The sequence below is a fragment of the Otolemur garnettii genome, unplaced genomic scaffold (genome assembly GCF_000181295.1).
Source record: "Otolemur garnettii isolate 467f Iridium unplaced genomic scaffold, OtoGar3 scaffold00121, whole genome shotgun sequence".
NCBI classification, from domain to species: Eukaryota; Metazoa; Chordata; class Mammalia; order Primates; family Galagidae; genus Otolemur; species Otolemur garnettii.
In genome coordinates this window covers 180437-206433 of record NW_003852516.1, presented here as the reverse complement: position 1 = coordinate 206433, position 25997 = coordinate 180437, and the positions used below count along the sequence as shown (strand labels likewise).

The window sequence follows — 25997 nt, the reverse complement described above, 5'->3', positions numbered from 1 at the left end:
AGGTGTACGTGGCTGGTGCCTTAGCCGGTTGAGCCACAGGCGCCGAGCCTAGATAGAAGTCTTAATTGTATTACTCTATAATTGCCCTTTTCCAAAATCTCAAGGGATTTCACGTTATCTGTAGAACAAAGCCCAAACTCTTCAGATCAGTAGTTAAGACAGTCTATAGTTTGGTTCAACCTGTTAATGAATCTTGCCTTATCCTCTTTCCCCATCCCTTACCCCATATAATCCTCTACTTCAGCCAGTCTGCTTGTTGTCCATTGCTTATTCTGATCTATTTTCTGTGTTCCTAGGGTGACTCATGTCCTTGAACATCAATCTGCCATTGAGATCCACCTCTCCATCGTCAATAGGTGCTTGGTTGTTCTCCCAAATGTGGAAAACTGAAACGCAGTTTCAATGTTCATCTGTTAGGGGCTACTTTTATGTTTCTTATTTACATTTCCACAGATCTCTACCTTTAATTTCGTCTTATGTAGAAATCCTCCAATGATCATTATCCCTGAGATAATCGATCTTAATTTGTCATCTGAATTACTAAAGCACTTACTGCCTTAATTTATTTGGTATAGTCACTACTAAACTGATTCATTTTGATAAGATTTTTTCCTAAATTAGATGTTGCATTTTTTGAAGTCAGGGATAATTTTGTAGTTTTTTTGGTTTTTTTCTCTCCTCCTTCCCCTCAAAGATCAGTAATGCCCATATTTGAGCATGAGGACTTCTTTTTAATGTAAACATTTTTCAAATTCCTACCACCTAAAAAAATAATAGTATTAACATTTTGAGGATTTCATAAATCCAGAAAACATGATGACCAACAGCTACGACAATTTTAGTCATGCTTTTTAATTCACTTGAATTGTTCTAATGCAACAGTTTTCTCTGTGCGTTTCCTTATATAATAACAATAAAAAAATTCTTCCCCCAAATCAGGCAGATCTTGGTTTAAACCTAGGCTCTACCACTTGGAACTGCTACAACTTTGATTTATTTAACCTTTCATTTGTAAAGTAAGTCACAGGTAGTACCAGCCTCTTCAGAGTGCTTGGGAAGATTTAGAAAATCACAGTACCTGAAGTGCTTAAAGTTATGGCTGGTATAAAATAAAGGTACAGTTTTAAAAATCCTTTTAAAGTAAGCACTATTATTTCTCCCTCTTCATTTCACAGATGGGGCAATTGAGGCTCAGAAAGGTTAAGTCATTTGTTCAAGATCTTAAAGTGGTGGAATTAGGATAGGGCATCCTGGACTGCAAACAACCCCTGACCAGTGGGCTACCACAGCTCTTTTTCTTACAATACATAATTTCTTTACTTCACATCCCATTTCCCCATCCTTGACTAAAACATGAACTCTTCAAGAGCAGTGACTAAGTTTTTGTTACCTCAGTGCTTAGTGATAGACACAGAATGTAAAAAAATAAAAAAGAAAAGAAAAATTTTACAAGCAAATGGTAGTGTCAAGGTTCAACTGCACTGCTCCCTAAACCTAGAAACAGTAGCAAACTGCAGTGGGCTGAAAGAGCTTTATTTATCTAAATTGTGTACTGAGATGCCGTTATATTAATTGTTTTCGTGAACAATTCCTGTTGGTAGTTGAGAACAATTTGTTCTGGTCTTTGGTGGCACCCAGAAGCCCATTTTTTATTCCTCCCCAACCTTATTTATTTTGCTTTGTCCCTCTCCCCTCAAGCTCATCCTAAAATTACCAACTGTCTAAAAATAGAATTGCGTGCAACTAAAATTGACAGATGCTTTAACTTTTCAGTTGGGCACACTGAAGACACTAATTGTCACTTTACCAAATTATTTGTTTCAACGGGAGGGGCAGCTCAATCTTAATAGACCCGCTAACATTCGAGTATAAATAAAAGGGGAAATCGGAGGAAATTAAATTCTGATTGAGATCATTTGGTTCCTCTAAGAAAAAAGGCATTAATCAAAAAGGGCGTTAAAACTACTGACAGTTTTACGATTCTCCACTGACTTAGCTATATGACGTTTGGTAGATTAATTTCCGTGGATTATTCGTACGAGTAAAATTTATGTACAATTAGAGGGCTGGACTAGATTATAAGGCCTCTTTTGTTTCCTATCTTCGTAACCACGATGGGGGTGGACAGGGAATCGAAGAGCAACCCCAGCCTTCGCGGCTCCTTCCGGCACATTCCCAAGCCAACACCCCCACCGGCAGCCAGACCGCCCCCCTCCCTTCCCGGCGGCCGATTGGGAGGTCACCCACTTCCGCACAGGCCTCAAGTCTCTGCTTCCGTGCTCAGCGCCAACAGCGCGCAGCATGCTGGGATCTGTAGTCCTCCACCGCACAGGGTGATGGGCGCCCGGCGAGCGTTTAATAACCCGAGATCGAGCTAAGCATTCTGGGATATGTAGTCTCCGGCCGTGCGTTTGTATAATCCGGTTCCGGCAGTGACACCACAGACTTCGGTGGGTCACATGACTCGAGCCTAGAGCGTCGATCGCACTGCGGTTCGCGCCCGGCGAGTTCTCGCCCCCGCGCGGCCGTTGCCGCGGAGACGGCGCATGTCTCCCGGCGCGTTGCCCCCTCTGCAGTCCCCCCGCCCCTCTTCTCCCACCACAATGAGATCCTAAGATGGCGCTGGCTGCGGCGGTTGGCGCCGAGTAACTGAGGTGGGAAAAGCGGCCATTGGGCCCTACGCAGCCGGGGATCGTGTGGACCTTTCTGCTGCGGTCTCAAGGGGAGGCCGGCTGCTGGGGGCGGGTCGTGGGGGCTGACGGCCACTCCGCCCTTGCCAGGAGAGGCTGCTTCGTTTACAGGTAATGCCTGCGCGTCCCCAGCCCTTGGCAACCGCGGGCGGCGCGCCGCAGGGGCGGGAGTGTAACGTCTCTGGACACTGGCCTCGGGCCCAGGCGGCCTCTGTAGGCTCCTGGTCTTCCCGCTGCTGCTTCGCGTACCCCGGGCGGATAGCCCGGCCCTCCCGCGGGGCCGAGCGACGCGATCTCCTCGGTGAGCCTCTGGGGACGCGTCGGCCACTGCAGAGTTCCCTGCTTGGCCCCCCGTCTCTCTCTGACCCCGGGGAGGAGACTGGCCTGCGTCCCGGGAGCCCCGGGAATGTCCCTGGCGGGTGGAGGCGGCGAAGTGGGGGGCTCTAGTTGGGGTGCCTGGGGCACAGGATCGACTTCTCAAAGAGAGAGGCCCGGGTGGCCACAGTCCCCATGGCTGCGCTCCTTCCAGTTCCACTTTGTATGGCTCTGATATCCAGAATTTTGGATGGACAGGGGCGGGTGAGGAGCGAGGTGACTCTGGAGAGTTTAACTTAGGCAATGAGCTGCAGGGTTTCTGCCTCCTCCTTTCTTGGAGCCAAAGGGCCGGGGGAGGCGTTCCTGACTTCGGTGGTTGATACTTGGAGAAGGGAATGTTCATTTAACAGCCCTCCCCCACTGCTCGCACTGTCCTCTTCTCCATGCCTCACTGCAGCTTTAGTTAGATCGGGCCTCGGATGGGGAAAACCGAGTGCCAGGGGGGATTCGGGTAGCGTACCCTGCTTTGCAGAGACTCGTGTTTGGGGATTAGGTTTTAGGCCCCGCTAGGAGCCCGCCTGGTCGTGCGAACGTGCCATCCCGTGGCCCCACTCACTGGAAACTTGTCTGATTCCCCCCCCGCGTTAGAGTTCTGTGTCTTGTGCCTTGAGGGTGACGGATCGAGTTCGGGCTCTGGAAGAAGCAGGCTGTCAGGGCGCCCCTACCACCCCCGCCCCACAGCCGCTCTCCAGACTCCGCCTTCTGGCGTTCTCTGGTTACGGAGTGGGTGTTGTGGGGCTTCAGATGCACCTGCTCCTTTCTTTCCCTACCACCTTCCCGGTGAGGGCCAGACACCCTTACAATATTGAGGTTTTGAACTGAAAGTAAACCTTGTGTTCATGTAGTGACACGCTTTTATTATGAAGCCCAGCAGCTAGCTTTTAAATAAGCAAACTTTTTGTTTTAATCATCAGGCACATAAATAGTTTGAGTGATGGAAGTTATTGACTTGATAATCAAAAAAGTAAACTTTGGCATGGATTTTTAAGTTATTATTAAGGTTAATCGTTTTCATTATACTATTCCAAAGTAGATATAAAGATAACACTGGTAGAATTTTAGAAATTTGGGGGTTTTAAAGATATATGTATATCACGTTTTCTGAGAAGATTGAGGTAATTTGGGTTTAAAATGTTGATAAAATGTATTTCTCCTCTTTGATTTTTCTAAACATGTTTTAGACAGGGGTGTACAACCTTTTGTCTCTGTGGCACATAAGAACAGTCATCTGGACCACAAATTAAATACACTAACACTAATGAAAGCTGATTAGCAAAAAAAAAAAAAAGTCCATGCATACTTTTCATGATTATCTGACATCACAGATAAGCCAAAAAAGTCCTCACAAAATCAGTTTGTGGGCCGCAGGGTTGGACACCCCTATTTTAGACCATAAAGTATTTGTTATTCTATACTTCATAGTGCAAGTAAGGACTTGACTAAAGTGATTTTTTTTAAAAATCCTAAGCAGGCAACAGCTTTGAAGTGTGGAGCAGGAGGGGAGCCCTTTCTAAGCTGCAAAAACTAGTTTCTAAACAGGTAACTAAGCATCATTATTTATATATGTATGTGTGTACATATATATAGTTGTCCTTTGCATTATAGTTGAAGAAGATTTTGAAGGAAACTGCTATCAAAGTAACGTGCGTGACTGAGGGTCCTCTCCATTCAATGAACAAACATTCTGGGTTTGCTGCCCTGTTTGCCCTGCTTTTTGGCATCCACTTTGGTCTGCCTTCGCACATTTATTAGAAAAGAACCATGCCATTCCTAATTATTAAATACTAGAGTGGATTATGTAGTATTTCTTGAAATTTGACTTCTCAGAATTTCTTTAGCCCATTGGAGTTTGAATTTGTCATGTAACAACTGTTTGAATAGGCTCTTTTCCATTTAACCTAAAGTTATCTGCAACGTTTGTATTAATTGGTTGTTTATTTTTTATTCATGAATTCCTCTACTTTAACTGAAGTTCTTTTAGTTGTCTAAAATTGCTTTTTTTTTGGAGACAGAGTCTCACTAGAGTGCCATGGTGTCATCCTAGCTCACAGCAACCTCAGACTTTTAAAAAACTAGAAAGTGGGCTATGGGCGGCACCTGTGGCTCAAAGGCATAGGGCGCTGGCCCTATATGCTGGAGGTGGCAGATTCAAACCCAGCCCTGGCCAAAAAAAACAAACCAAAACTAGAAAGTGGGCTGGAGCAATCCCCTTGCCCCAGCCTCCTAAGTAGATGGGACTATAGGCTCCTAACCACAATGCTTGGCTAGTTTTTCTGTTTTTAGAGATGGAGTCTCCCTCTTGTCCAGGCTGGTCTTGAACTCCTGGGTTCAGACTATACACAACTCAGCCTCTGAGTGTGCTAGGATTACAGAACTGAATGGACGTGAGCCACCATGCCTGGCCTGTCTAAAATTACTTTAAACAACATTAGTTTCAGTGCACAGTGCATTGTCATATGCTGGTTGCATAAAGGTATTCTCCCAGCTACTTGAGAGGCTGAGCCCAGGAGTTTGAGGTTGCAGTAGAGCTGTGATAACACTACTGCACTCCAGCCTGTGCAACAGTGTGAGACTCTGCTAAAGAAAGGAAGAAAGAAAGGGAGAGAGAGAGAAATAAATAAACGTGGCTCGGTGCCTGTAGCTCAGCAGTTAGGGTGCCAGCCACATACACCGGAGCTGGAGGGTTTGAAGCTGGCCTGGGCCTGCTAAAGATCAATGACAACTGCAACCAAAAAAATAGCCGGGCGTTGTGGTGGGCGTCTGTAGTCCCAGCTATGTGGGAGGCTGGGGCAAGAGAATTGCTTAAGCCCAAGAGTTTGAGGTTTGCTGTGAGTTGTGATGCCATGGCACTGTACCCAGAGTGACATAGTGAGACTCTGTCTCAAAAAAAAAAATGTGAGAATTAGAATAAATTTTATTAACAACATTTAGAAACTGTTCTTTTAAAAAATGAACCTCAGGGCTCGGCACCTATAGCTCAACCGGCTAAGGCGCCAGCCACGTACACCTAAGGTGGCGGGTTCGAATCCCCAGCCCGGACCCGCCAAACAACAATGACGGCTGCAACCAAAAAATAGCCAGGCGTTGTGGCGGGCGCCTGTGGTCCCAGCTACTTGGGAGGCGGAGGCAGGAGACTCGCTTGAGCCCAGGAGTTGGAGGTTGCTGTGAGCTGTAATGCCATGGCACTCTACCCAGGGGGACAGCTTGAGGCTCTGTCTCAAAAAAAAAAAAAAAATGAACCTCAGAATTTGAATTTAATTCTGTTAAAATTTTAAGAAAGTCTGTTTTCAAAGTTTGTTTCATATGTGTCTTGTTTTCTATAAAAGCAGACAGATTTTTAGCTCCCCTATGAAGACCTGAAATGAGACTATCATTAGAAAATAAAAATTGATAGTGATTTATATGTTAATTGTAATCCTCAGTGTTTTGGTGTTTTTTTTTTTTTAAATGGAACACTGTAACAAAATAAGGCGAGAAATATGAAACTCAGTCACATGTGAGTGTGCATATTAGAGCTTTTAACTGTAGAGTGATAGCTATAAAATAGACCTTAGTAAAATGAAAAAATTGTAGAATCAGTTACAGTTTTCTCCACTTACGGAGACTGACCTCTCTGACCTGTCCTCTTTCTCTAGAATGTATTTTCACTTTATGTAACTTTTTTCTTTAGTTTTATTCTTTTATGTGATAAACTGTAAAATTTCAAAAAATGAAAAATAACTAGAAAGGATGTGGGATAATTATATTAGGGAATTCAGTAAGAACTCAGCAAGAGATACATAGCAATATACTCATTTTTACGAATTTAATTGAGTGCCTGCAATGTGCTGTGTAATAACTATAACATACTAGAGATATGGCAGTGAGCGAAATAAAGTACCTTACCTCATGGAGTAAACTTAGATTTTGAAAGTGTGTGTGTGTGTAGTATAGTCCGTTTATATAGAAGACAGAGTTTGTGCCATTTTATGACTATTTCCACTGTTTTACAATTTGAGAGTAGAAGCAGAGAACAGAGAAAGTAGGTGATAGGGTTTATCCAGAATTAAGTTGATGAGTGGGGAATAGGTGGGAAAGTGGAAAATTACTTACTTGGGTTTGGGTTTGAGTAAGGAAGCAAGGCATTAAGAGATTCAAGGAGAAAGAACTGATCAAGGGACTGGTAGTATGTGATAGAGTCAAGAGCAGGTTCAGCAGGAATGAGGACACGGGAGAAGTAGAATGTAAGAACTTATGATCAAAAAGAGGAATTTCAGAAGTTCAAGATCGTGAACAAATTACCAGTTCAGAGTGAAAAGACAGTATTGCAATAGAGAAGATGAGGTGGACGTTGAGATTAAGGCCATAGTCTTAGAGAAATCATTGCAAACATTCAGGTCACAAAAGCAGGGACTAAAGGGGAGACTGAAACCATGTGCTAGTTGTCATCAAGAAGAATGGAAGACTGTCTTGGGTAGATACCTACAGAGATGGTTGAGTGATTTAAGCCTGTTTGAGAAACAATACCTAACATTTAAAGATTTTGGGAATTTTTTTTTTTATTGATTTCTTCATTGCTTTTATGTCTTTACCTTGTATTTTTATTTCAAAGGTAAACTTGAGGGCATTTCATGGTAGTTAATACAGTGATAGTCTAATTAGACATATGTACTACATATGTATGATGCTTCTCTTTATGTATAATAAGAATCCTATAACAGGATTTTCTTCACAAAGATTAGTCACTGAAAGTAGCTTAAAATTGCCATAATAAACTTTCATTTTATATTAAAAGTAAGATACAGAAGCCCAATAAGTGCTCAGCGTCCGTAGCTCAGTGAGTACAGCACCAGCCACATACACCAAAGCTGGCGAGTTTGAGCCTGGCCTGGGCCTACTAAACAACACTGACAACTGCAACCAAAAAATAAAAAAAATAGCTGGGCGTTGTGGTGGGCTCCTCTAGTCCTAGCTACTTGGGAGACTGAGGCAAGAGAATCACTTAAGCCCAAGAGTTTGAGATTGCTGTGAGCTGTGACGACATGGCACTCTACCGAGGGCGACGTAGTAAGACTCTGTCTCAAAAAAGAAAAGCCCAATAAGGCTGTCAAAAATACCTAAATGAGACTAGCAAGTAATAGTTACAACTTTATTCAGTAGGATATAGAATGAGTAGACGTGCTTGTTGAAAGTAGCAGAATTTTATTTTTATCTCCATTCAGCTGCCCTGCCATCATCCATCATCTGTGTCAGTTGTTTTCTAATAGTTTCTGCTTTCTTGTCTTATTATCTTTTTATTAAGCCTGTCTGGCAAAATGCCAGCCTTGGGTGGATTCAGTGGAGTGTTTCTGTTGAGGCTTATGAGCGTATTAGTATCGCATGTTGGCGATATCAGTGAAGAGTCTCTTAGTGCTGCCCACGGTCCTCCTTTTCCTGCTCTTTGCAGACACTGCCATCTCACCGGCTCACATTCAATGTACAGTTCTTCCTATTTTACATCACGTATGAACTCCCTTAACTTTTTACTACCAAACCTGCTAATGAATCTCCAACCCATTCTTTCTTTTCCGTCTTTGCTTTTGTTTCAGTGAAAAGTGTTCCTTTTCCTGTCTACAACTAATCATTTTTCTTTTGCCCTGAGTCCCAGTGGCTTCCACTTTCTCAGACACCACATGCTATTTGCTTATCTCCTTTCTCTTATGTATTTTTAGTATCTCCCTCTTTCCCAACAAATTTTAAACATTCTCAAGGTACTTCTGTTTTAATAAAGCTTTATTCTCTGCTTGCTTCCTTTTGTAGACTGATTGCTTAAAAATATTACCTTAAAAATGTATTTTTCCCCCTTCTTCTCAATAATAATAAAGGATTTGGTTTGTGGTACTGACGCTCACCACCTCTACTGAAATTTCTTACCTTGCTAAAGCCAAGTGAACACCTCTCAGTATTTCCCTTATGTGACAAGGTAATGTTTGGTTTTGTATCACACCTTCCTCAGTCCACTTCTTCCCTCCTGGCACACCCTCCTGGTTTCCTCCTGCTTTTCTGTTATTTTCTTTGTGTCCTTTTCCTCTGCCTGTCTGTTCAATATGATGTCTTTTAAGATCTATTCTTTTTGTCTGCTCGGTGAGCCCTCTGTCCCACGTCAAGTACTTTTATGAGTTGATGAATTGCAAGTCTTTCTCCAACCCAGATTTCTCTTGAAAGATAGTCTAGTATACAGTGTGTGTCTACTAGACAGATGTGGTTGGGTGTACCATAGGTACCTTCTACCCAATATTTATAAAGCTGGACTTACTGTCCTCTTCTCTCAACAACTAAAATTTGTTCCTTTTCTAATCACTTTGCCTGTATCATCACATACCCAGTTACCTAAACCTCAGGTGCATCCTTGAACTCCTTAGTTCCTCATCTCCCACATCCTGAGACAGTAGTCTCCCCTTTTCCACAGGGGCACCTTCCAAAGACACCCCCCCCACAGTAGATGGGATGTCTGAAACCACAGATAGCACTGAACCCTGTCTATTCGGGTCATTGCAAAAGTTTTGAGATACACACAAAAGTTAAGAAATGTAAAATCCGCTTAGACGCGAACAAGTGAAGCCCTTCCAGCAGCACCGATAAGCTGAGCAAGCTGAGATGTACATGGGTGATACAGAAGGGATGCTGTTGACTGTTTCTTGGAAATGAAATAATGGACAGTCTGCCTCAGAACTTTTGTAGTGACCTATGTCTATTTTTCCTCTATGTGCATTCCTACAATAAAATTTAATTTACAAATTAGGCACAGAGGAGATTAAGAATAACTTAGAACAGAACTATATTGTAATAAAAGTGAAATGAATGTGGTTTACCTCGTCTCAGAGTATCACATTGTCCTGTACTCCCCTACTTTCCAATTGTGGTTGACTGGAGTCACTGAAATCTTAGAGAGCAAAGCCTGGAATAAGGGAGTACTGCTGTAGTTACCAAGTTCTATTAATTCTGCCATAGAAATCTTTCTTGAATTGATCTTCTCTACGTCCCTAGTCTTTTGATTACTGAAAGTCTTTCTGTGCTTATAAATACTAGAAGAAAATACTAAATAGTAGACACTAATGTGTCTATAGAATAAAATCTAGAAAGCAAGATCCTCTATTATTTATGGTGACTTTCAGGTGGTTAGAAAGATTGGCATGAAGAACAGAGAAATGACTTGCTATTACTTTCTACCTCTTACACAGGGAAATGTTTATTGTCTTTGAGAAATCTTATAAATGTTCATATATTGGGAATTGATCCTCATGCACCCTTTTCTTTAGCTTTGTTCTAGTAATTTGACTTCAGTAGGGTACCTTTTAAATACATTTGGTATCATAATTTTTATTTTTTTAGACTTGTTGTATTTTGATGGAAGATCAGTCATAGCATAGAAAAAAGTGATTACCAAAATTTAAAATGTTTGACATAATATTTCAAAGAAAAGCAAAAATACAAATAAATTATTTTTACTTACTGAATAAAAAGTACAACTTAAATGTTCTACATTGAAAAGAACCTGAGTAGAACAAGACTTAACCTACTGATGAAGTGAAAATCAGTATAACTCTTTGAAAGACAGTTTCAAAGAGGCCAGTAATTAGAATTTTGGAATTAAGTAAGAGTTTAAATAATGCTCAAAAGGCTAGCCATGTCATTGCCTTTATATAAGAAAATAAAAGTGACTTGGATATAATGATAAAGACTCAGAAGATAATCTGATGACAGTCCTTATAATAGTATGTCAGGGAGCCATTGCAATTATATTATGAATTAAATATCATGTATGTATTTAATGTTATGACATTATTTTTAGGTTATTAACTGTTCAACCTATGGTAATCACAGTGTGACAGTGGACATATTGTTTATTTTATTAATTTAATAGACAGGATTTTATTTAGCAAATAAATTTAATTTAAATCTTTTTAAAAGATTTAAAAATACTATATTTGATCATTTTTTCCCAAAGTAATTATAGTATACAGTTTTTCATTTGCTTTAGAAACTTATATTAATAATGTTCGAAGTCATTGGATTAGAAATTGATCTTCAAAATAAGTTCTGTGTTTTAGAGGAAATTTATCATAAAAATATAATGTAAGTCATTTACTCTCCAACTGTGTTCTTAATGAATTTATCTTAAAATAAGGTGACTTTATAATTTGATAGAAAGTATAACTTGTTCTCTTTTAACATAAAAATGGTATGTAAGGTTTTTTGCTTACATATCAAATTTTCCTTCTAATTAACATTTTAAAACAATGTTTTAACTATAAATATGGTATCACTATTGAATGTCTTTTTTTTACTTCTTTAATATTTAATACACGTCATTATATCTAGTGAACAGTGATTGTGAAATGTTTCATTTAAATGAGTTATTTCATTTCATTGGGTATTTTAAGTTTTAAAATTACTTTATTATTATTAAAATTATTTCTAATGTAAAAAGTAGTGTATACTTGCTAGGAACACATGAGATGGAGAAAAAAGGAATATTCATGACATTCCTACTCTGTAACCAATAATTACTTTCATGAAAATATTTGGGTATATTTTCTTCATTTTTTATTTTAAAAAACTATATACAATTTCCATATTGTGCTTTTTTTGGTCTGTTGTATGACTTTCCCATGTTATAAGGACAAAGTCTAGCCTTCATAATGAAGTGCTTTGAAGAGTACTTAGTGTTCTAGCTGGTGGGCAGAGGACGGTTTGCCTATAGCATTCAACTTGTCATTTGACATTTTTTTTTCCAGTTTATCACAACTATAGCGTAATAAACAACTTCATTATAGTTTTTGCCCCCTTGTTTAAGGTTTTTTCTTAAATTAGATATGAAGAAAGAGAATTACTCAGTCAAAAACTCAGTTTTAGTTCTTCTAGTATTGTCAAAATGCTTTCCAGAAAAGTTCTGTGAGTTTGCATTCTCACCACAGTGTCTGAGAGTCTGGTTTCCCTTTACTGATGTGAGGATTAGGTAATATGAAATTTATGTGAAATTTAGCAAATTTAATACTACCTTATTTTTGCATCTAAACTTTATATATTATTATTTTATGTTTAGTAGTTTGTTTTCTTTGAAAATTACCTGTTTGAGCTTAATTTTGCCTATTTTTTAAACATTCTTTATGCCTTATGCCTGTATAATCAGGGTATTAACCGTATACTGTGTATTGCTTCCAGATCTTCCTCCCAGGTTGTCATTTACTGTTTATTTACTTTTATGTGAGCGAAATCTGTTGAACTTTTTATGTTCTAAATTTAGTAAGATCTGTTTGTTAAGCCCATTCTATTTTCTTGTTTGTCTTTTTTAACGCTCATTTTTTTGACTTAAAAATCTTATCTGTTTTTAATTTACTTAATATTTTGGTGTTATAAGGTAGCCTTTCTCAGTTGTGAGAGAATTAAGTTTTAATGCTAATGCATTGTTTGTTTACTGTGAATTAACTTCTATGTGTCTGAGATGGTGCTGGACATATACCATTTCTGGGAGAATTGAGTAAATAGTGGCTTATTGTTTCTCTTTGATTTATATGAGTTAAGGAAAAACTGTTAAAGTTTTAAATAAATCTTTTTTGATATCAGTAGTAAATCATCCCATCAGTTGAACTCTCCTACATCATGAAATTGTGAGAATTAAATTATATAATGGACATAGACTATTTAGTGTAGTGCTCAGATGGTAAGCAAAAGAAATGTTAGCTCTGGTTAATTTTTAAATATTCTGTGATTAATTTTTCTTTTTGAGACAGAGTCTCACTGTCTTGTCGTTGGTAGAGTGTTGTGCTGTCACAGCTCACAGCAATGTCAAACTCCTGGGCTTAAGCGATTCTTTTGCCTTAGCCTCCCAGTAGCTGGGACTACAGGCTCCTGCCACAAGGTCCGGCTATTTTTTTCGTTGTAGTTGTCATTGTTGTTTCAGCTGTCCAGGGCTGAGTTCTAACCCACCAGCCTTGGTGTATGTGGCTGACATCATAACCACTGTGCTATAGGTGCCAAGCCTGTGTGATTAATTTTTCAATATTCCAGCCCTGTAATTTTTTTTCTTGGGCTGGTACTAATTTAACCATTTAGACAGTATGGTTAAAACTTGACTAATTTTTCTACCCTTCCGACATTTTTGATGTTATTCTTGGTTTTATCTTTAAGATGTTAAATTTTTGTTCTGGCTTATTCTTCCAGATGAATTTTAGAATCATTTTGCCAATTACCAAGAATAATCACACCTAAGGTTCTCTAGTGAACGGGAAGAGTTAGGATCTTAAAATCAAAGCAACTATTTGTAGTCTTTGCCATTTTTAGCTGAATGACCTTGGCAAAAATATCTCTTTTGAATGTTAATATTTTTATTTATAGTTTAATGGCTTTCTCTGCCCCTGGAATTTTGGATAAAATGATCTCAACCTCTCCTCATTCACCTAATCCCTTTCAACCTGACAATTCCACAGCAGGTGAAAATCCAAAGTCTTACAAGTTATGTAGAAATCTTATTTTCTCATGACCATCTCTGTTCTGCTTCCACCCTTGGCTGCTACGGTTTTATGTCTCTTTTGACCCTGGTATGCATTTCATCCCTTTTCTTGATTTTCACAAAAATCCCACTTATTTTTTGAGGGGGAGGATTTGAGTTGGGGAGTCTTTACTGAGATTTAGGGAAAGATATGAGGGTGATAGTAATGGTTATTAAAGTAGAGTAATAAGCATCACTATTCTTTTATTTTTAGAGATAGGTAATTGGCCACCCTTGGTAGAGTGCTATAGCGTCACAGCTCACAGCAACCTCTAGCTCTTGGGCTTAGGTGATTCTCTTGCCTCAGCCTCCCAAAATAGCTGGGACTACAGGTGCCCACCACAACGCCTGGCTATTTTGTGTTGCAGTTTGGCCGAGGTGGAGTTCAAACCCTCCACTCTTTGGTATATGGGGCCGGCTCCCTACTTGAACCTGTGAGCTCAGGGAATCTACCTGCCTCAGCCTCCTAAGTGCTGGGATTACAGGTGTGACCACCGTGCCCAGCTGTGATGTAGTTTTTAGTGCCTCTTTGTAGTTATAAAATTAGCACTTCAGAGATTCCTTTCTATTTCTAAATGTCATGGAATTATTTAAAAATGAAAATTTTTTTTGTGTTTAAAAGCATAGTTTTTACTTTTTTGACAGAGACTTAATTGTTAAAGCCAGCATGGCCACAGGAGGAGGTCCTTTTGAAGATGGCATGAATGATCAAGATTTACCAAATTGGAGCAATGAAAGTGTTGATGACCGACTCAACAATATGGTATGATGTTTTGCTGTTGATGGTGTATTGTTATTGACTGATAATTAAAATGCAACTTTCCTCTGACCAAAAGTAACTCACTAAAGGTCTTTGTAAAGAGCCTGGGCTAGCTATATATATATTAGTTGAAGACACTTTAGACACTTTGCTTGCATGAAACGGAAATCAACTTGAGCTAGCTAAACCAAAAAGCAAATTTATTATAGGGATATAAAGGTGTTTTATGGAAACCACATTAAAGGAATACAACTGGGTTTTAGGAAATTGTAGAGCCAGTGGTTGAAGCCAAGGAGGTTTGCATTGGATTCGAACAGACCAAAGAAAACCTGGGGACATCTGGCTTCATTCAACTTAGGAAGCTTTTTCCATAAAACGTCCAGCATTGGCCTATCTTGGGACTCCACACAAGTGGAAAGCCTTATGGCCTGATATAGCAGCCAGAACAACAGTGGCTCCAAATCAGGTACTCAAAAGAACGAAATTATACAAAGTGTCCGTAAAGTTCATGTGCAATTTAAAATAGACAACTCAATTGCACATGAACTTTAGGATTGCTTAATCACAATTACTTAACATAATATGGCATCTGCTGGCTTAATCGTGGTTACTCAAAATAATCTGGTACCTGCTGGTTCTTCAGGCAAGAAAAGTCTAAATAACTTATCTTCCCTTCCCTCAGAAGGGATTGGAGAAAGAAACAAGAAAGTTGTCCAGAATTACGTTATCACTACCCTAACTCTGCTTCTGAGTGCCTCTGCTTAACACAACTTCTTTTCACAGACCAACTTTCTCTTCTCCTTTGTTCCATGTGATGTACTGTGGCTGCAATTATATACTGACTAGTTCCAATTTGAAATTTTAAAGGATGATTATCCCAATTTGGTTTGGAATAAGCATTTTTTTCCCCAATCATCTATGGCCAGAATAGGGAGGATTAAATAGTGCAGAAGGTTGGCGGGAACCACATACCCATGGTTTGTGTGGAGAAACAGTTTGTAGAGAAGGGAGTTTTGTTATAAATGAGGAAAATATGCTAGGTGGTTTTACTACAGTAGTAACTAAAAGATTCTTTCAATATAAATAAAGTGGGAATTATAGAACTTCTCATTGAATTAGATTGCAAGCATATAACTAAGTAAATAAAAATGTTTTCCAGTGAAAACAATAAGCACCTTTTGTCGTTCCATATCGGATAATAGCATGTAGTACATTTTTGCCTATAAATAATAATAGTATATTTAACGTTTATTACATGCTAGGCACTATACTAGATGTTTTATGTATGTTTTAGTTGTATTTTAGAGGTGGCACTATTTTAGAGATTAGAAAACTGAGACTATGGGAAGTTAAATTGTCTAGGCTAACACAATGGCGTGTTTCTTCAGAAAACGGTAATTACTTTAGAACCCAAATTGATTCCAGATCTGTTTCCTTCTTACTATACATAACTGACTTAAATCTAAAGGAGGCCAGTAAAGTTACCTATAATTTATTTCACTATTCAATTTGTAGATAGGAAAGAATAATTTTTAAATATGCTTTTGGAAATACTCAGATTGACTCCAGGGTTGGGATTTAGGGATTTGTATTTGTTAGTGATCTATGATAGGAAAGTAATCTATTTTGGAAAGGTAGGCTATAAAATTAGGATAAATGAGGGGAAAAGGGTTAATGGAAGTCAATAATTATCTCTAAGAATTTATACTTAACATAAAAAATGTTTTGTCATTTTTAATTTTAAGATTGACCAAAATTGTTAAAGCATACAATATTATTTTCCTGGCTTAACAGAAGCCATACTAACTTGTGCTTTTACTTTTTTTAAAGGATTGGAGTGGCCAGCAGAAGAAAGCAAATAGATCATCAGAAAAGAACAAGAAAAAGTTCGGTGTAGAAAGTGATAAGAGGGTAACTAATGATATTTCTCCGGAGTCATCGCCAGGAGTTGGAAGGAGAAGAACAAAGACTCCACATACATTTCCACACAGTAGATACATGACTCAGATGTCTGTCCCAGAGCAGGCTGAATTAGAGAAACTTAAACAGCGGATAAACTTCAGTGATTTAGATCAGGTTTGTGAATTATTGTAAAAGTCATGCTATGACTATTGGAAATACTTGAAGTGGATTAGATAATTTGTTTTAGGAATAAAAATTGAGCTATTTATTATTTCTTTTAGTTTCTGTGCATATGGAAAGAAATTTAATCAATGATGATGATACTATGTCCTTTGGAGGAAAATGAAGTCTTATTTCTATACCTGCTAAAGACAAGTATTTCTGGATTTTATTACTATGTTATATGACCAACTTAAGTGACTTCATTATGAAACTAAGTTTTACATGTTAGTAGCTTAACGAAGTTGCTATTAAGTAAATGGAAAGGTCGACTTTATTATATTTATAATTGGCTAAGTGTGGGATGTGCTTGATTACCTCATATTTGTAATAAAATTGTCATGTTTATAATCACTGAAATAAAGTTTAAATCTAAAAGCAAGTAGGAATGATAAACTTTTTTTTTTTTTTTGAGACAGAGCCTCAAGCTGTCCCTGTGGGCAGCGTGCTGTGGCATCATGGCTCACAGCAACCTCCAACCTGGGCTGAAGCGAGTCTCCTGCCTCCACTTCCCAAATAGCTGGGACCACAGGCGCCCACCACAATGCCTAGCTATTTTTTGGTTGCAGCCATCATTGTTTGGCAGGCTCGGGCTGGATTCAAACCTGCCACCTTAGGTGTATGTGGCTGGCGCCTTAGCCACCTGAGCCACAGGCGCCAAGCCAGGAATGATAAACTCTTGACAAATATTTTACTGCACATTGGTACTTTTCAGAGATACACAGGTTTCCAAATACATACAAAGGTAGATTCCAGTCTGATATGACAATCATATCATCTGCATCTGTTTACTAATTACTGAACACTCTATTATATGCCAGGCACTGAATTGAGTGATTTAGACAGTGCTTCATATAGACACATCTTTATGCTGATATTCATATGAATTAACATTGATGCATTGGGTCCAAAGTCTAAAAATTCTCTAAGCAAGTAACAGATAGCAATATGAGTTGTGAAAGTGGTCCATAGTCCTAGTACAGGTTGAGTGTCCCTAATTTGAAAATCAGAAATCTGAATTGCTTCAAAATATAAAATTTTTTAGGGGTGGTGCCTATGGCTAGTGGGTAGGGTGCTGGCCCCATGTATTGAGGGTGGCAGGTTTGAGCTCAGCCCCAGCCAAACTGCAACAACAACAACAACAAAAATAATTTTTTTGAGTGCCAGCATGATGCCATAAGTGGAAAATTTCTTACCTGACCTTATGCGATAGGTTGCAGTAAAAATGCAGTCAAATTTTTATTTCATGCACAAAATTATATAAAATGCTATATAAAATTATGTTCAGGCTATATGTATAAGGTGTATGTGAAATACAAATGAATTACATTTTTAGACTTGGTCCCACCTCATTGTGTATATGCAAATATTCCAAAACCTAAAAAAAAATTGAAATCTATTACACTTCTGGTCCCAGGCATTTCTGATAAGGATACTCAGTCTGCACTTGATTTAGACCCACCTTGTTTGTATTTATCAGTTGAATTGTCTCAGCAAAATGAGGACTAAGAGATGCTAATCAAATTTTGATTTTTTTTTAATTTTTGGATTAAAGTTAAGTATACAAATATCCATTGTATACCATTAACAATTGGAGAATTAAAGTTAACATGACAACACAAAATATGAAATACGTAGAAATAATTCTTCAGAAATATATAGAATTTCTACATGGAAGACTTTATTACTGAAAATATAGAAAGATACATGTTTGTATTGATATTTTAATTAAAGAATTTTATAGCTCCAAAGCTCAAATGTTGCTACGGAACTGTTTTTAGGTACCTCTTGAATCCCTAGCTGTTGATGAAACTAAGAGCATTAGAATTTTTTAAAACATTTATTGAAAGATTAATGTTGATGTGATTTGATTTCTTTTCCATCTATAGAGAAGCATTGGAAGTGATTCTCAAGGTAGAGCAACAGCTGCTAACAACAAACGTCAGCTTAGTGAAAATCGAAAGCCCTTCAACTTTTTGCCTATGCAGATAAATACAAACAAGAGCAAAGATGCAACCACAGGCCCTCAAAAAAGAGAGACGATTGGATCAGCACAATGTAAAGAGTTGTTTGCTTCTGCTTTAAGTAATGACCTTTTGCAGAACTGTCAAGTCTCTGAAGAAGATGGGAGAGGAGAACCTGCAATGGAGAGCAGTCAGGTGATAAAACTTTTTTTCTTTTCGCTTATTGTTTTTACAGACCTCAGAGTATAGCCATTAAGATTTTAAAAATTACATTAGCTTATACATATAGGAGTTTTAGTTAGGTGGAATTAAAGTATTTCCCTGACCCCCCTCCTTTTCAATCTACCAGATTTATTTAAAATAGAACAAATTTTTTTTTTATCCAAAGTGGTTATAGAAATGGCATACTCAGGCTAATTAAGTCTTCTGTTTATTTGCCAAAAAAACAAATATTGCCTCTTTATAGTATTGCCTATTTATAGTAAAGGCAGATTGGGAACAAAGTGATTAATGGATTTTTTGGTAAGAATTTTTTTTAATGGTTATATAATTCTTAAAAGTACTTTCAAAAGTATTTATAAGTACGTATAAAGATAACAAACAGAAATTTGTAGAAAGAATAGTTTGGTGTATAGGTACAGGTAATATAGATTAAGGTATTTTTTTGAAATTTATTTTTAAATTGACAGTGATTGAAGTTTTTAGTTTATCAGTTACATTTTGATTAAAATCTAAGTTTGATTCAGACTTTTTGAATATATGAATTCACACAATAAACCTTAGAAATTTTTTGGTTATTATCTTTGAAATAAAAATTTATAAATTTTTTGCTGTTTAATTATGCTGAGTTTTACATATTGTGCATTTTCATGCTTTTTGGTCTTTTTAATATTTCCTCTCCAGATTGTAAGCAGGCTTGTTCAAATTCGTGATTATATTACTAAAGCTAGTTCTATGCGGGAAGATCTTGTAGAGAAAAATGAAAGATCTGCTAATGTTGAACGCCTTACTCATCTAATAGATCATCTTAAAGAACAAGAAAAGTCATACATGAAATTTCTCCAAAAAATCCTAGTAAGTTTTAGACCTTGTTAATAATGTGTTGAATTATTTTTGTGGTTTGTCAGTGTATATATACTGATAACATTCTGATGCTACCCCAGAGGAGTTAACATGTTTTCAAAAAATCGTACCATCCATTATAACATTTTATTGCCCTTTTTAATAGTTGTATGATTTATACCACTAAAATATTTCAGGCTAGAGAAAATGAGGAGGAGGATGTTCGGACTATAGATTCAGCTGTGGGATCTGGTTCTGTAGCTGAGAGCACATCGCTAAACATAGATGTGCAGTCTGAGGCTTCAGGTACCACGGTAAGCAGCTTTTTGGTAATTAAAGTGCTGGAACTGAAGATTAAAACTTTCCCTCCAGTTTTCAAGTTTGTATTTTTGAGGTGTTTCTTAATGAAAAATGTATTCCAGGGAAGAAACCATACTGTTAATGCTGTATGTATTCTTCTGTGTTTAATCATAGACATTTACAAGTTTTATATATTAACAGTAAAATAATTTTAATGGTTGATTGGAAAATCTAGTGATTTTTGATTGTCAGCTTACAGAAATATTGTTGGTCCAGTTTGTTTTGCTAAGTACAACTTCACTAATTTTAAGAAGCATGGGGAAGTTGTTAGTAGCATTCATTGTGAATATAATGGCTGTGGTGATTACTTAGCACATAGTCTGTTAGTTAGAAAGTCTCCATTTGCTGCTGAGGGCTCTTTAAGGGTATTACGGTCTCGCATTTCTCAGGCTGTAATCTAGTACTACAGCAAAATGGGACAGGATAGCATTTACATTGTGACTTACAATGAGAAAAATGATACAATTTCTGACTTGAAAATCAAATGGTTTTTTTGAAAAATAATTAGGAATTTTCAGAACTCAGAGGAAAGATATATAAAGTGAACTTAGTTCTTAGTGTGCTTTTAAATATCTCCAATAGATAGATCTATACCATGCATTTGTAAACCTTAAAACCTATAGTAGACTAATAAAACTTTTCTTTTATAAGGTTAACCTTGTATATCTTTTACTTTTGTTGTGTGTTCCAAAGTACCATTTAGTGTCAGGAATTTGAGGGTTTGTTACCTTTCAGTTTTGACCTGTGTAGTTTCTTTTCTGCTTCCTTTCTCTTCTTTCTACCCTTCCTAATTTGAAAAGGAAATTTGAATTTTTTTCTCTACATTATTTTCACCAGGAGATACTCTCAGAGGGTCTGTCCAAACAGTTGTTAAAGAGTGGATTCTATTGTGGGGAAATTATTTTTCTATTTTCAGTGGTTCTGGGAGTAATTTCTTCCTTATATCCCAGCAGAAATGGAATGTTTGGGACATGTGGATAAAGACATTCTCTTGTGGAGGGGTGAGAAATTGTGCAGTTGATTATTACAATTTATATACTAGTATTGAAAGCATTTACCATGATGAGAATTTCTCTCATAATAACATAAAATCATGACATTATGAAAGTTGATTATTAACATGTTACAGGGGTATTCAACCTGTTGCTCAGGGGCTTCGTACAGATTGAGACCCATTTTGCTCATCTGTGGTCTTGGATATTGTGAAAATTATGCATGGACTTTTTTTTTTTTTTGCTCATCAGCTTTTGTTAGTGTTTGTGTGTTTAATGTGTAGCCCAAGACAACTCTTCTTCGAATGTGTGGCAGAAAAATAAAAGGTTAGAACACCCTTGATGGCAGCATAAATGTTAAAATATGTTTTAGCAGTTACAGCTTGGAAATTGCATAGGGTATGATATTTGCTTAATTACACTATGCAACAGTCTAGTCTAATTAAAACTAGTCTAGAAAGTTGAAAGTCTAATTAAGTTAAACTTCATGGGATTGGGTGGTGGTGGATTGAATTTTTTTTTTTTTAAATGGACTGGTAAATTTTGTATATAAGGCTGGCTTATATGTTAAACTGGAGTTTGTGTTAAGAAATTAATATGCTACTATTTAATAAAGGAGGCATCTTTTAGTCTGAGAATTCGGCCGTGCATTGAGGACAAACTAGGGAATTCACCTTCACAAGAACAGGTTTCAGACATTGATGTTACTACAAGTCCAAAAGGGAAAGGTGACAGCCCTCCTCAGAATGACAGGGAACTGAGGCCTGATAGGAAATATACCCCAAAACATGGATTTCCCTCAAAGGTATACTTCATAATATTAACTTGGGAAGTCTCTAAATGAGCACCTCTTGTTCATATTTCCTCCTTATTTACGTTTCTGTTACTGCTCTTACTCTTATATGTATAAATTATTAATATGGTTAATTATTACACTGTTGCTTTACTAAAATGCTGCCCTCAGTGTTCTTTCTGCTTCTGTATCATCATGGATTGTATCTGACACTTGTTTTTAATTTTATATTAACAAAGGTTTTAACTCCAGTGGAGTTTTATTAGTATTTTATTCATAAAGTGATTTTAATTTCTTACCAAAAAATCTTAATTTTCATAACTGACTTTGTTTTTCTCAGCTATGCAGGATCTATTGTTCTTACCACCCCACCCTCATTACCTTCTTTGTGTTCTTTCAAAATGTAATATGCTGTTAGAGTAGTAGGAAAAAAGTTGATATCTTACATGAGATTCAGAGCTGAAGAAAGCAACCTATGAGTGATGCTTGGTATGAAATGATTGATGTTCTAGAGCTACCTCCAAGGGAAGATTCCACTTTATGGAATATTTTATAGACGTGACAATATTTTGCAGAATTTTATGAAAGGATAAGTATCCATGCATTGTTTTCCCATACTAAAATTGCACCTGCTCCATTTCAGCTCTTAGAGAACTTAAAAGTTTTTATTATACTATGTACTTTTGTTTTGATGTTATTTTCACCATTTCTAGTTTCTTCATACGAGCTAGGCTTGTCACCTAAACCAGCTATGCTTCTTCAGAAATTGTCTTACACCTCTGTTTAGAACCCAAGTACATAATTTTGGGACCGACAGTATGATGTCAAGAAACTAGTTGGGAATCTTAACTTCTCCTAACGGTGACATTGGAGAAGTCACAGCTTTATCTTTGGGTTTCTAGTTGCTTACCTTTCACTTAAAAAATTGGAGTACACAATTATCAAAATCTATAAAAATGTATTAATGTTTGTATCCAGAATAATTAGGGGAACTTGAGAAAAGGAAGAGTTAGAGTGTTCTGAAATTGGACTTTTTATATATGCAATTCAAGGTTTCATATCTAATTTCTTTTTCTTATAATCTGTAAACTAAAAATGTTGGTAAAGGTGACTCAAGACAAGTTTAAATAAAAATAGGTGTTTGAAGGATGGATAATATTCCTACTGTTCTTTTTGGATTTCTAGTCCCAAGTACCATCATCTTGGTATGTTCTTATTCTTATATATTACAAATAATAACATTTTATTTATTTATTTTTTTTGGAGACAGAGCCTCAAGCTATTCCCCTGGGTAGAGTACTATGGCATCACAGCTCACAGCAACCTCCAACTCCTGGGCTCAAGAGAGTCTTCTGCCTCTGTCTCCCAAATAGCTGGGACTACAGGCCCTTGCCACGACACCCGGCTATTTTTTGATTGCAGCCGTCATCGTTGTTTGGCAGGCCCGGCTGGATTTGAACCCACCACCTTAGGTGTATGTGGCTGGTGCCTTAGCCACTTGAGCCACAGGTGCTGAGCCATAACATTTTATCTTGTTCTTTATATTAAATCATAGTCCCTATCCCCCTCCATTGACTCAGCTTTTCTATCAGTCTGAAATATTATTTATATAGTTGCTGAAGTTACTAAGCAGTAATATTGCACTAATTTTGAAGATTGCTTGGAATTCATTTTTGGCTTAGTGAAAAATCTAAAGATAATTGTGTTTACTTTAATAAATAACTTAGAAATTTTATAATTAGGGTTATCACAGTTTTACAGTTAAATGTGACTAATAAAGATTAAGGAAGTTTTTTAGAAGTTTGTTTTTAAAAAGTAAAACTCTATACTATAATAAAAATTAGAGTGTTTTAAGGTAACCCCAAATATAAACTATTTTAGTTAGGTGAGACTATAAATTAGATGGAAATATACATTCTTCAGGGTTTTTCTCCACCAAGATGACTTTTCTCCTTATTTGCAAATTATTTTTGCTCCTATTTACATTTATACTTTGCTAGAGAAGTATTTGATTGATACCAACTTTGGAGAGATTTTTCGGTATCATTCCATCGATATCTGTACCTGATTGGTTTGGTTTTATGTTTTACCAGTACTTTAATGAAATTAGTATGAAAGCTTTTTGGATGAATTCTGAGAGGATTAGCTATTGATAGTTATCCCTACCCTTTCAATTTTTTCCTAAGATGTAAGCAGTCTTGAAATAAGCCAGAACTAAGAAGATGAATTTTGGCAGGAATGAATGTAAATCTTAACAAGGTAATTCCACTGGTTTAGGATGGGAGAGAACTGAGTGAACAGTAGTAGATTTGAAAAGAGCTTTTATTTATTAGGAATTGAAGGAGACAGAAGAACTTCCAGTAAATTTTGGCTTAACCAAGATCTAAGTAGGCATTTCTCTCCCATGTTCATGAAGTCTAGGGATAGTTGAGGATAGAATATAGTGGCGCAAAGGAGAAGGGCACCAGCCCCATATGCCAGAGGTGGCGGGTTCAAACCTGGCCCCGGCCAGAAACTGCAAACAAACAAAAAAGGAATGTAGTCATATTAATCTTATGTATACATCACATAGTTTAATCATAGTCCATTGATCTTAACTTTTTTGAGTATTTTGTGCCATGTACTTATTCACTAATAATTTTATTTATTTCCAAGTCACAGTATAAAACGTTAGCACAGTCAAACTCATGCTTATTCATAATATTGATGAGTTCTACTTGCAGAGGTACAGATAAGAGATTTTTGTATGGTATTGGTAAGGGATGTCACCCAAAGGGAATTTCCCTTAGCTATCTGTATTATCTATAATTTCTCCAGGAATCAAATCTGCGGAGGGAATACAGATTAGTGCAGTTTTACTTGGAAAGAAATTCTTGAACTTGGCTCTCCTTAGTAACATGGGCAGGGAGAGATAGGCAGGAATCATTTATTTAAAATGTATACAACTCCAACAAAAATTTGTTAGCAATGCACATTTGAAATTGACTAAGTGCAACAAAGGTGAGGTGCTTTATATAAAGTACTTCACTTTTCAAATAAAAGATTTTTTAAAGGTAAATCAATGGTGAAATACCATTGTGGTATACATTTTGTACATAATTGTTTCCAGGTAGTATTTGAATTTGTCTCTTTGATTTAGTTTTTTTTTTCTTGTTAGGTTACATTTTGAATAGTTTTAAGAATACATTTAAAATTTTATTATTTCTTACAATTGGCACCTATTTAATCTGTGCTACATTTAGCCAAAATGATACCCTCTCAGTATTTTGGGGGAATTTGAAAATATTTATCTTTTTTATGTTGCTAGACTCAGCTAATGGGCATAATTTAAAAATAAGTAAGGATGCCTTTAAATAACAGATTATAAAAGTTGAAGTTTTGTTAATGTGCCTGGTAATATGATGCAGTTAATTTAAAACATTGTAATTATATAAGATTATGAAATAAAAGATGTATTTTTAAATGTTCTGGTTTTTATAATAAATTAGTGGGTTTCTTGTTTTCTGGGTTTTGCTGTTGGTTTTTTTGTTTGTTTATTTTATTTATTTTTAGCTGCCCAGTGACAAGGAAAAGTTGATGTTTTTAAACATCATTTCTAGGAGTGGGACATAACATTTCTCAGTCTGTTGTTCAAGAGACTTTTAGGATATCAACCCTGTATAATGTGCTCTCCTACTTTTTCTGTAGGGCCTGGATCCGTCATTCTAGTGTGTGTGGGGGGGTATAACTCTTTTTGCCCTCTTGGCCTTCCTGTCTTTTGCTTGTATGCATTTTTTCCTATTCTTTTGTGTTAATTCCTCTTCATGCTAAGCCACTCCTTAAAGTCTTACACTGTGAAGTTACCTAACTCTTAACATGGCAGTTTATCTTTGTGTCATCATTCTGTTCTCTTTTTTTCTTCAGATCTGTTAAGACTATATCAAGGGTTGTATATTTAATAATAATTTATCATGTATGTGTGTACTTTGCCATTGATAGTTGAAACAGCAACTTGGAGTTTAATATTCAGATGTGAGTGTTGTTGGTCTTATTTTCTAGGCCAGAGATCCTCAGCAAGAGCCTATGGAAGAGATAGAAAATTTGAAGAAACAGCATGATTTATTAAAAAGGATGTTGCAGCAGCAGGAGCAGCTGAGAGCTCTGCAGGGACGACAAGCTGCTCTTTTAGCTTTGCAGCATAAAGCGGAGCAAGCTATTGCTGTGATGGATGATTCTGGTATGCCACAGTCTTAGTGTTGTTTTTATAAGCAGGCTCAATGAATCATTGTATTGCAAGGTGGATGCTGATCATTACATGATCAGATCTTGATTGTTGACTAGTTTAGAAACCTGCATGTGGGCTCGGCGCCTATAGCTCAACCGGCTAAGGC

The 25997-nt window shown here is 37.1% G+C and overlaps 1 protein-coding gene across 1 annotated transcript in view; it reads left to right on the top strand.

The window, feature by feature from the left end:
* Nucleotides 1-2505: 2505 nt before the first annotated feature.
* The window catches only part of PCM1 (pericentriolar material 1), an 86807-nt gene continuing 63315 nt past the window's right edge, over nucleotides 2506-25997 (top strand). Inside the window, exons 1-8 of the mRNA XM_023517776.1 lie at nucleotides 2506-2801; nucleotides 4537-4604; nucleotides 14221-14338; nucleotides 16166-16411; nucleotides 18346-18615; nucleotides 19324-19494; nucleotides 19680-19796; nucleotides 25666-25843. Coding sequence (XP_023373544.1) covers nucleotides 14243-14338; nucleotides 16166-16411; nucleotides 18346-18615; nucleotides 19324-19494; nucleotides 19680-19796; nucleotides 25666-25843 — 1078 coding nt within the window. The 5' untranslated portion in view covers nucleotides 2506-2801; nucleotides 4537-4604; nucleotides 14221-14242. The remainder of the gene's footprint in view (nucleotides 2802-4536; nucleotides 4605-14220; nucleotides 14339-16165; nucleotides 16412-18345; nucleotides 18616-19323; nucleotides 19495-19679; nucleotides 19797-25665; nucleotides 25844-25997) is intronic.